The sequence below is a fragment of the Pogona vitticeps genome, chromosome 5, assembly GCF_051106095.1.
Source record: "Pogona vitticeps strain Pit_001003342236 chromosome 5, PviZW2.1, whole genome shotgun sequence".
Taxonomy (NCBI): Eukaryota; Metazoa; Chordata; class Lepidosauria; order Squamata; family Agamidae; genus Pogona; species Pogona vitticeps.
The window spans coordinates 1,223,095-1,234,386 of NC_135787.1; the positions used below are offsets into that span (position 1 = coordinate 1,223,095).

At 53.5% G+C, this 11,292-nt stretch overlaps 1 protein-coding gene across 2 annotated transcripts in view; it reads left to right on the top strand.

Annotated features, from left to right (window-relative positions):
* EXOC6B (exocyst complex component 6B) overlaps positions 1-11,292 on the top strand; it is a 225,404-nt gene that overhangs the window by 208,003 nt on the left and 6,109 nt on the right. For both annotated transcript variants that reach the window (XM_073002197.2, XM_073002198.2), the window contains one exon: positions 8,958-9,070. In XM_073002197.2, the coding sequence (XP_072858298.2) occupies positions 8,958-9,070 (113 nt within the window). The remainder of the gene's footprint in view (positions 1-8,957; positions 9,071-11,292) is intronic.

Sequence of the window (11,292 nt, forward strand, 5' to 3'; positions counted from 1 at the left end):
CTGGTGCACCGTCTGCCCTCAGTTTCTGCTTCTCTTGACACTCGATGTAGCGCTCTTGGTGGGCAGGGCCATCAGCACCATCTTCTGTACCCTCCAAAGCTATATCTTTACTGTAAGAAGACCAGCAGGGGAACTTGGGTGGGCCTGCTGGTTGTCAGCAACTGGAATCCCATGGACCCACATCTAACGCCCAAGCAAGTGTTGGCTGTTGCAGCCAAATCATGAGAGAGGAGAGGGAAAACAGGCGAGGAGGAAGAGGAGACCCACCTCCTGTCTTCTCCTCCGGTTTCCATGTGCGCCAGTTCTCGATGCCAGGAAATGAGCAAAGCTCTCTTCTTCCCATAGCAGGGGCAGGTGCCGTTTCCCCACTTACAGGTTCTAGAGAATCTGGGTCTGGTTTTGTATGGTGGAGTGTGAGATGCTCACAAGGGGTCTCTTTCCAAATGCCAGTCCTTCTGCACTATTTCATCTCCCTTCATTTGCCTGCAGTGGAATGTTGTGCTGGTGGCAGAGAATTTCCTCTGCTAAACCTTCTGGAGGTGGGAACTTCCTCCCTTTTGGTGCAGCAACGGCAGCATCACATACACCCACGTCAGCCACAAAGATGAATGGATGGCAGCATTCTGGCTGTCTGCACTTTGTGGCTGGTTGATATGCAGGAGCGTCTCTGAACTGGTGTGAGACTTGGTCCAAGGGATTCCAGCAGCTGACAGCCAGCATGCACACCCACACACCAGTGGGGTCTTTATTACATTGAAGTTACAGCTCCGGATGGCACAGAAGATGACTTTAGCGGGCATTTGCAGCCAAGAGACTGCTCTGGAACATGGGAGGCAAGATCCCTCTGAAGGGCAAGGAGAAAGCCTGCTTTGCTGCGCTGCTCCCTGGGATCCTGGTGGCTGCAGATCCTCGCTTGGTTCTGCTGACACAGCCTGCCGGCCGCCACAGGATGGAGCCCAGCACAGAAGGCAGCCGCTCCATCGGAGCCCTCCCTTTGGAATTCGGCTGCTGGCTGTTGGCTGCAGGTGCTCAGCTGCATAGACTGGCGACAGATTGGAAAAACTCTTTGGCTCCTGGAGTCTGGAGACAAAAATGTCAAGTATGAGAGTCAGAAAATCCCCTCTTCAGATTGCTTCCCCATTCTTGGAGTTCACAATCTTCTTAATGGTTCCTGGAGAAGCTCACCCTTTCCACCCTGGTTTCGCTGTGCTCTGTTGCTGCATGCCCAGAGAGGAGCGGCATAGCCCGGCCCCTGGACCCATTTCCGGAGAAGCCTGGGCCTGACGCTCTGCTTCCACCTGGCCCTGGGACCAGCCCTGCTTGGGGTCTCCAGGACGAGGGAGGAAGGGAGGGGTTCTTTCATTCCGAGCTGCGCCACTTCCCCACCCAGTCCCTGCTGGGGTGTCGCGGGTCTGCAGGATGGCCAGGCTGCAGCCTGGCGGCCTCCCTCTAAATATTGCTGGAGCACAGGATGGAGAGACGGTGCTCGCAGCGCTGATGGGCTTTCCGTTTGGCCCTTGTCGGAAGAGAGCACTGGACGTCGCCTTTGGCTCGGTCCAGTTTGGCAGCCATCCTTAGGTTTTGCAGTTGTAGAAGGAACAGTCGTCTTAGTCGGTGGAAGCACGATTGGAAAAGGCAAAACAGAAATAAAACGTAAAAAAAAAAGACAAAAACAGGGGGGCACCTGAAAGACTTAACTTTCGTATTTTTTAATGTGAGCTTTCATAGACAACTCCACTTCATCAGACATAAGAGAAAAATTAAATCCACAAAAGCTCAAGTTAAGAAAATATAGAAGTTAGTCTTTCAGGTACCACTCCATTTCTCTCTCTCTCTTTTTTTTTTTTTTTTGCTTTTTATTTCTGTTTTGCCTTTACCTTATGCTTGGTGATTTTTGGGAGACTACTACCCAGTGGCCCAGATCCTGATGCTTAGTACGGCAAATGCCACTAGAGAGGCCCCCTGAATCACTAAGCGCATTTGAGTGTAGTGGGTCTTCTCCTCCACCGTTCTCTAACCAATGCGACTGTCACTCAAGCACAGCCCAAACACAGCAAACGCCACTCAGCCTGGTTGAGCAACTGGAGCATTTTCTGGCAGCTACCCAAACAGGCCTAAAAGTCAGCGGAGCAAAGCTGGCTCGGGTGGGAGCAGGGGGAGAGGCGGGGTGGGTGCCTGTGGCCCCCTCTACCCCTTCCCGAGCGGTGTTTTGACACCACATCCTTAAAACGAGAACCGTCAGAAGAGACACTTCTCACAGTAACACTTTGGAATTACTGGAAGCGGAGTGATATTCCTGGGAATAAATTATGAGCCTTTACAGATGGAAAAAATGAAAACATTTCTACACTACAAGTGCAGATGTGACGGTTTCTGGAACCCGTCCATTGGAAATCTAATTTAATAAAGACAGAAGCCTAAAAACAGGCCCAGGAGTGCATCCAAAAATAATCCAGACTGGGCCGATACGGGTGTGGCTGGGCTGGAGATCGTGCGCCGAGTCCAGCGCCTCCGTCTCTCTGCTCGGTTCTTTCCAGATCTTTTGAGATTTCTGTGAGGACATCAGCAGCTGTCTTTGGCCACGAGCTGTACTTTGAAAACCCCCAGGCCAGACGCTGCTTTCAGATGTCTGGAGAGAGACTCCGAGGGCCAGCCGCCCAGGCCCTTCTCTCTTTCTCTCTCTCTCTCTCGCTCGCTCGCTCCCACCCTCTCTAGAAGGCTTCTTCCTCCCAGTCGCGCCCCCCCCCCCCAACGTTCTCTGCTCAGAGCTCTCCTCTGTCAGACTGGAAAGGGAGACCAAGTTCTTTCTCTCTTTCCGCTGAGCCAGGATTTGAACCCAAAGGCAGGAGTCGCTCTGCTTCCTGCCCTTTTCTTCTCTCTCTCTCTCTCTCTCTCTCTCTCTCTCTCTCTCTCTCTTTTTCCGGCAGTTTCCCCTGTCGATGGCAAGTCATTCAGGTCAGCCCTTCTGCTTGAGGTCTTAGACGTAGATACTGTAAGACTGAGAGCATCGTCGGCAGATGTCCGACTGGCAAAAGGGCCCCAAACACAGGCCGGCCTTTGCCCAAGTAGCTTGGTGGAATCCAGGGACCAAGGATGCGGCTGGCCAGGAAAAGGGCAGGAGGAAGGGGAAAGGAGGATTTCCTGGAGGAAACGGGCACAGGGCCCTGATCCAACAGTCCTCACAGTTCTCAGTCCTCAAACGGACCCGGTGATGCCCTGGCTGTTCTTTGTCCCTGAAAAGAAAAAAGAGTGAGTAAGTGAGAGAGAGAATGGGGTGGGGGGGCCCTGCTGTACGAGGGGGTGCTGATAAGTATTGAGCCTTTCCCAGGAAAAAAATTGAGCTAGGAAGCTGTAACTGCCACACTGTTCTACATATTCCCTCAGGAAGTCAGTGCACTTATGACGTCTGTCTTGCATCTTCTCAAGTCTCTGCAAATAAAATGCTTCCGACTGCTGGTGTAACCACACATTTGCAGCATTAGTGGCCTCCAGAACACTCCCAAGTCATTGTCCCTTTAGGTGTTTTTGAGTTTGGGGAACAGTTAATAGTCAGAAGGAGCCAGGTCAGGAGAATAGGGTGGATGGGGCATCACTTGAAAGCCTAAGGAGGTCAGTTCTGTCATTGTTTCACCTGCAGTGTGTGACGAGGTGTTGTCATGCAACAGGATGACACATTTGGAGAGCTTTCCTCAACGTTTTTCCTTGATGTTTTGCCTCAACTTTGTCAATAAAGCACAGTAATATTGTTGCCTCCTTCAGGGATTGCTGCCTTGTCGTGGCGAAGGGGCTTGAGTAATTCGGAGAAGCTATGAGCTATGCTGTGCAGGGACACCCAAGATGGACAGGTCATAGTGGAGATTTCCGACTAAACGCAATCCACCTGGAGTAGGAAATGGCAATGCCACTCCAGTATCTTTGCCAAGAACGCCCCATGATCAGAAACAAAAGGATAAAAGATATGACGCTGGAAGATGGGACCCTCAGGTTGGAAGGCGTCCAACATGCTACTGAGGAAGAGCGGAGTACAAGGACAAGTAGCTCCAGAGCTAATGAAGTGGCTGGGCCAAAGCCGAAAGGATGCTCAGCTGTGGATGTGCCTGGAAGTGAAAGGAAAGTCTGATGCTGCAAAGAAAAATATTGCATAGGAACCTGGAATGTAAGATCTATGAACCTTAGGAAGCTGGATGTGGTCAAACAGGAGATGGCAAGAATAAACATCGACATCCTGGGCATCAGCGAACTAAAATGGACAGGAATGGGTGAATTCAACTCAGATGATTATCATATCTACTACTGTGGGCAAGATTCCTGTAGAAGGAATGGAGTAGCCCTCATAGTCAACAAAAGAGTGAGAAAAGCTGTAATGGGATATAATCTCAAAAATGATAGAATGATGTCAATATGAATCCAAGGCAGACCTTTCAACATCACAATAATCCAAGTTTATGCACCAACCACCGATGCTGAATAGGCTGAAACTGACCAATTCTATGGAGACTTACAACAGCTTCTAGAACTGACACCAAAGAAAGATGTTCTTCTCATTCTAGGGGACTGGAATGCTAAAGTAGGGAGCCAAGAGATAAAAGGAACAACAGGTAAGTTTGGCCTTGGAGTTCAGAACGAAGTAGGGCAAAGGCTAATAGAGTTTTGTCAAGAGAACAAGCTGGTCATCACAAACACTCTTTTCCAACAACACAAGAGGCGACTTTATACATGGACATCACCAGATGGGCAATATCGAAATCAGATTGATTATATTCTCTGCAGCCAAAGATGGAGAAGCTCTATACAGTCAGCAAAAACAAGATCTGGATCATCAGCTTCTCATAGCAAAATTCAAGCTTAAACTGAAGAGAGTAGGAAAAACCACTGAGCTCCTCAGGTATAATCTAAATTAAATCCCTTATGTGAATACACAGGGGAAGTAAAAAACAGATTTAAGGAACTAGATTTGGTGGACAGAGTGCCTGAAGAACTTTGGATAGAGGCTTGTAACATTGTACAAGGGGCAGCAACAAAAACCATCCCAAAGAAAAGGAAATGCAAGAAAGCAAAGTGGCTGTCCAATGAGGCCTTAAAATAGCAGAGAGGAGGAGGGAAACAAAATGCAAGGGAGATAGGGAAAGTTACAGAAAGTTGAATGCAGACTTCCAAAGAATAGCAAGGAGAGACAAGAAGGCCTTCTTAAATGAACAATGCAAAGAAATAGAGGAAAATAACAGGAAAGGAAAAACCAGAGATCTGTTCAGGAAAATTGGAGATATTAGAGGAACATTTTGCGCAAAGATGGACATGATAAAGGACAAAAATGGGAGGGACCTCACAGAAGCAGAAGACATCAAGAAGAGGTGGCAAGAATACTCAGAGGAATTATATCAGAAAGATGTGGATATCCCGGACAACCCAGACAATGTAGTTGCTGACCTTGAGCCAGACATCCTGGAGAGTAAAGTCAAGTGGGCCTTAGAAAGCCTGGCTAACAACAAGGCCAGTGGAGGTGATGGCATTCCAGTTGAACTATTTAAAATCTTGAAAGATGATGCTGTTAAGGTGCTACATTCAATATGCCAGCAAGTTTGGAAAACCCAACAGTGGCCAGAAGATTGGAAAAGATCAGTCTACATCCCAATCCCAAAGAAAGGCAGTGCCAAAGAATGCTCCAACTACCGCACAATTGCACTCATTTCACACGCTAACAAGGTTATGCTCAAAATCCTCCAAGGTAGGCTTCAGCAGTATGTGGACCAAGAACTCCCAGAAGTACAAGCTGGATTCCGAAGGGGCAGAGGAACCAGAGACCAAATTGCTAACTTGCGCTGGATTATGGAGAAAGCCAGAGAGTTCCAGAAAAATATCTACTTCTGCTTCATTGACTACGCAAAAGCCTTTGACTGTGTGGACCACAGCAAACTATGGCAAGTGCTTAAAGAAATGGGAGTGCCTCAACACCTTATCTATCTCCTGAGAAACCTATATGTGGGACAGGAAGCAACAGTTAGAACTGGATATGGAACAACTGATTGGTTCAAAATTGGGAAAGGAGTACGACAAGGCTGTATATTGTCTCCCTGCTTATTTAACTTATATGCAGAATACATCATGCGGAAGGCTGGACTGGAGGAATCCCAAGCCGGAATTAAGATTGCCGGAAGAAATATCAACAACCTCTGATATGCAGATGATACCACTCTGATGGCAGAAAGTGAGGAGGAATTAAAGAGCCTTGTAATGAGGGTGAAAGAGGAGAGTGCAAAAAATGGTCTGAAACTCAACATAAAAAAAACCCTAAGATCATGGTCAGTGGTCCCATCACCTGGGAAATAGAAGGGGAAGATATGGAGGCAGTGACCGATTTTACTTTCTGGGGCTCTATGATCACTGCAGATGGAGACAGCAGCCACGAAATTAAAAGACGCCTGCTTCTTGGGAGGAAAGCGATGACAAACCTCGACAGCATCTTAAAAAGCAGAGACATCACCTTGCTGACAAAGGTCCGCATAGGCAAAGCTATGGTTTTTCCTGTCGTGATGTATGGAAGTAAGAGCTGGACCATAAAGAAAGCTGACTGCCGAAGAATTGATGCCTTTGAATTGTGGTGCTGGAGGAGGCTCTTGAGAATCCCCTGGACTGCAAGGAGAACAAACCTTTCAATTCTAAAGGAACTCAAATCTGAGTGCTCACTGGAAGGACAGATCCTGAAGCTGAGGCTCCAGTTCTTTGGCCATCTCATGAGAAGACTCCTTGGAAAAGACCTTGATGTTGGGAAAGTGTGAAAGCAAGAGGAGAAGGGGACGACAGAGGACGAGATGGTTGGACAGTGTCGTCAAAGCAACCAAGATGAATTTGACCCAACTCCGGGAGGCAGTGGAAGACAGGAGTGCCTGGCGTGCTCTAGTCCATGGGGTCACGAAGTGTCGGACACGACTAAACAACTAGACGACTAGACGACGAATATTGTTGAACCCTGTTGGAGGTAGTCCACCAGTCCACCATTGAATACAGACAAATTGGCCAATACACCCTGCAATTTATAGCTTCCTAGCTGAATTTTTTATGGGAAAGGCTCAATACTTATCAGCACCCCCTCGTAGCCACAGCGGAAGAGGAATTTCAGCTGGGGACCCCAGATGTTTGCAGGAGGCAAACCTTTTTCTTTACACCTTCTCTGGCTGGTCTGACAATGCGTGAAAAGGGCCAACGTGGCCCTTGTGGAATAGGGAGGGTGGAACCCACCCCTGGGTGGCACTTACGGTGGTCACACCGGACAGCCTCGGTTTGCTCCATGCCTTGCTCTCCCGAGAACACCGAGAGGCGCTTGGGTGGGGAGAGAGACCGGGGCAGCAAAGCCTTTCCTTTGGCCCGGAGGGCACATAGGGCCTGGCGCCGGGCACAGCGACCCTTGCCTTCCTCAACCAGGTAGCTTCCTTCCCTGTCACCTGGCGTCGTGCCTTTTAAAACTGTGAATAGCTTTCCTTTGAAGCCAGTTCAGGACAGGTTTTTCGGAAGGAAACAGCCCTTCTCCGTCTGTTTGTTGTGCCTGCCTGGAAGTTTGACAACTGGGGCAAATGGCCTGTAAATAAACTCCCGCTTTCTTTCCTAGGCAGGCAGGGATCCTTTAGGCGGGCAGGGCCTTGGAACCTTTATCGGGGAGGGGGGACCGGATCCCACCTAGCCGCCTTTCAGGGAAAGCCCCCCCCCAAAAAAAAGGCCAGAACAGCTGGAGGAGGGTGCCTCGGGGTGCTTGGCGCCCTCCCAGCCTGGGGTTGCGCTTTTGTTTAAGGACCTTCTTCTTCCTTGGCTCCTCGGGATCATCCTTCTGATACTAATTCCTTGATCTTACTGAAAGAGTCAAAGCGTGTGTCTTACCTTTTTTTGTGAGACTTTCTTACTTTAAAAAAAAAAATACAGGGGGCGGGGGGGGGGGGAGACATGGTGGGCGCGGTGAGTCCCCTTGGCACCTTACCTACCAAAGGAGCCGCCTTCCCTGCAGCCTTTGCTTTCGACCAAGAGCCGCGGCGCGGGGGCGGCAGGGGGGGGCCACGACGCATCCCTCCGGGTCTCCTTGCCCAGCGGCTTTCCCGGGAATCACCTGGGAAGGGGGGAGGGGGAGGGCGGCGTTCCCACGAGCCGGTGCCTCCCCCGAGCCTGCCTTTGGCTTTCTCGGCTGGGCGGCCAGGCGGGGGCGGCGGCAGGAGGGCGAGCGGCTTCCCCGGGAGGAGAAGGGCCCGCGGCGGGGAGGCGCCCCGCAGGTGGCTGGGATGCGGGCGGGATCCCCGCCGCCACCGCCGCCGCCCAGACCGGCCCGTCCCGTCCCTCCCTCCCTCCCGCTTCCCGAGCGACGGGGGGGGGCTTCCCAGACCTCCGTCCGTCCCGTCCCGTCCCCCCCCCCCCCGCGGGGCTTTCTCGCCCCCGCCAGAGCGGCTCGCCGGCGGGGCTGAGAGTCGACGGGGCGGCGCTGGCGGGCTCCTTCTCCTCGCCTCGGGCCGGCCCCCCCCCCCGCTCGGACCCCCAGCGCGGGAGCCCCCGAAGGAGCCCACCCACCGACCCCCCCCCCCCCGGCTGGCCCTCGCCGGCCCTGGGCTTCTCCGTGGCGGGAGGAGGACGCGCTTCCTTTCAGCTCTTTCCCCCCCCCCCGTCCGGACGGACAGACAGACAGACGGCTGGATAGATTTTGCTGGACCGGAGTTTTTTTCTGTGAGCAGTTGGTCCCTGGGTGGCTCCCTCGGGGAAGCAATCATCCTCGAAGGAGTCCTTTCTCTCTCCCCGCCCCCCCCCCAAACAAGCCTCCCACTTTGCAAAGCCTCCTTGCCCCTACCGGCATCTTTTCTGTTCCCCAGACGAGGGGCTGGGGCAGGAGCGCTGGGGGGGGGTGAGCCCAGACGGGGTGCCTCTGGGCTCCTGCCAGCCCCCCTCCGCCCCCCCTCCCTGACCGGTGTCTCTTCTCTCCCTTGCAGCTCTTAGATTTGTTCCTGCAGTGGGACTGGTCGACCTACCTGGCTGACTACGGGCAACCGACCTGCAAGTACCTCCGGGTCAACCCAACAACGGCGCTGGCCTTGCTGGAGAAGTGAGTGCTCCCGCTGGCATCCTTTCGGCCGCCTTCCCTGCCCTTCCACCCACCCCGCTGCCTGGCTTGTGCGGGGGGCATGGAGGGAAGGGAGTCCAGGCCGCTGGCTGGCCGGCCCGCCAGACCCTGGGCTCCCATGCACCCTCTTGATGCGCGCGAGGGAGCCTCCCTCTTCTTGGGGCTGCAGCTTTTTGCTCTTGTCTTGCAAGGTGCCCCCTTCCGCCGGTGGCCGGGAAGCCGTTTTCAGGGTGTATGTGTCGCAATTGAGATGGCTTGACGGTTGAAGGTGTGCAGAAGGGCAGCCGTTCGTGCAGAGGCGCGGGGCGCATGTGCAAGGGGACAGAGCTGGTGGGAGCTGTGGCCCTGGTCTCTCTCCAGCGCTGAGCTCCCTTCCAGCATGTGGGGCTCCCCCTCCTCCTCCTCCTCCGCACCTCATTAGTGGACTGTGCACCCTCCTCCCCCAGATGAGGAAACCAGCCCCTGCCCACCGGCAGGCATCTGCATTCACGCCCCCGCACCCATGTGGCCTTGGTCTTCCTTCTCTCTCGGAGAGGGCTGCTCTTCCGGTTGGAAACAAGCAGCTCTTTCGGGACTTCTCCTGGGAGGTCTTCTCACCCGTGGTCCAGGAGATGGGCAGGAGGGGGAAATGGCAGGGACGGACGCCCGGCTCTCCTTTCCCCTAAATAAACCCCAGTCCAGGTAGCCCTTCCGTGGCCCTTGGCTTTCAGTGGCTTTCCTGGGTCCTGCCCTCTGGGCCAAACCAGGTGTCCTTCCGGCCAAGTGGCCGCCCCTCCTGGCCTGCAGGTCCTAGGCATGCAAAGAAGAGCAGGAGGGAGTCCCAGGCTCAGGCTCAGCAGCCTCTGTGTGTGTGTTTGTGCGGGGGGGGCATTGGGTGTCTGGTCTAGGGCATGGGGGTGTGTCGCACGACTGCTCCATCCTGCGCCGCTCTTCTCTGTCTGTGGAGGCTGCAACCTTGCCTTGGCAGTGTGGCTTCTTCGCCTTTTCCCATGGACCCCTCCCTCCTGCCGTTTCCTCCTCCCCTCCCTCCCCGCCACACCCCCGACTGAGGTTCTGTGAAGTCCCGCTGGCTGGCTCGACTCCTTGCTGTGCAGACTCTCCTCCTTTCCTTCCCCAAGACCCGAATGGCTTGCAAGGTCTCCGTGTTGGGAGATGATGGCCGGGAAAGACACCACGGCTGCTTTCCAAGCTCTTGCTTAACCGGTTGTCTTGGTTTATCTCTCTCTTTCCTTTCTCCTTCCGTCCTCGCAGGATCTCCCGAGAGTAAGTATGTGGCTTGTCTGGGGCTTCTTTGCTTGCTTCGCAAGGACGCCTCTTCCTGTGCGACTTAAAAGGAGCACCCGGGGGATCCAGAGGCATTCAGAGACTTTTATCTTCTCCAGTCGGCTGATGTCTAGGGCTGCTCCTCCTGCTTCGATAGATGTCACCAAAATGGGGGGAGGGCTTGATGGGGATTTGGGCTGAGTGGGCATTAGCCCCTTCTTCCCTTTGCCATTATTTTTAGCGTGATAGCCCCACGGGGACCCCGCTGGGTATTGAGACCCCTTTGTCAGGGTAAAACACCCTCTCAACTCTGTGTCCCTGCAAATCTCCGGATTTTGTCTCCGACATCCCCGGCTGGCAGGTCGGCCTCCCCTGACTTGCACACACACCTGGAGCCTGCTCCCCACACGGCTTTTCCCGGTGCCTTGGTCAGATCTGGAAACCCAAGGTGATCAAACAGGAGGAACCACATGGAAAGGCTCAGGCTGAGTAAGAGGGGGAGAGCTGCTCTTTTGAGACTTCTCTGGAAAGTGGAGCTTTGCAATGTCAACACATCCCAAAGTCTGCTTGGCCCCTCCATGGCTCTGCCAGCAGCCAGTTTCCAAAGCTCTGCCACACGCTAGTTGGACCACCATGGCGTGGAGCCTCCAGCAGGGAAGGATGATGACCCCTGGCGTTAAGCCCAGATTGCCATTCCGTGGGTTTCTTGGTGGCAGTTCAGCCCTCCGGGTGGAAAGAGAGGGTCTTCTCGGGGTTGTGGTGGGGCTGGGTCCTTTCCCCCAGTCCCCACTGTCCTAGCCTTGCTCCTGGATTTCCGTTTATGGAGGTCACAAGATGTGCCAAGGACTGCCTCTCTCCTCCTCCCTACAGCTGGGTGCCATCACCTCTTCCAGGAGGGATCCCATGTGGTGGAAGTCCTCCATGTGCAAGGTGTGCTGAGC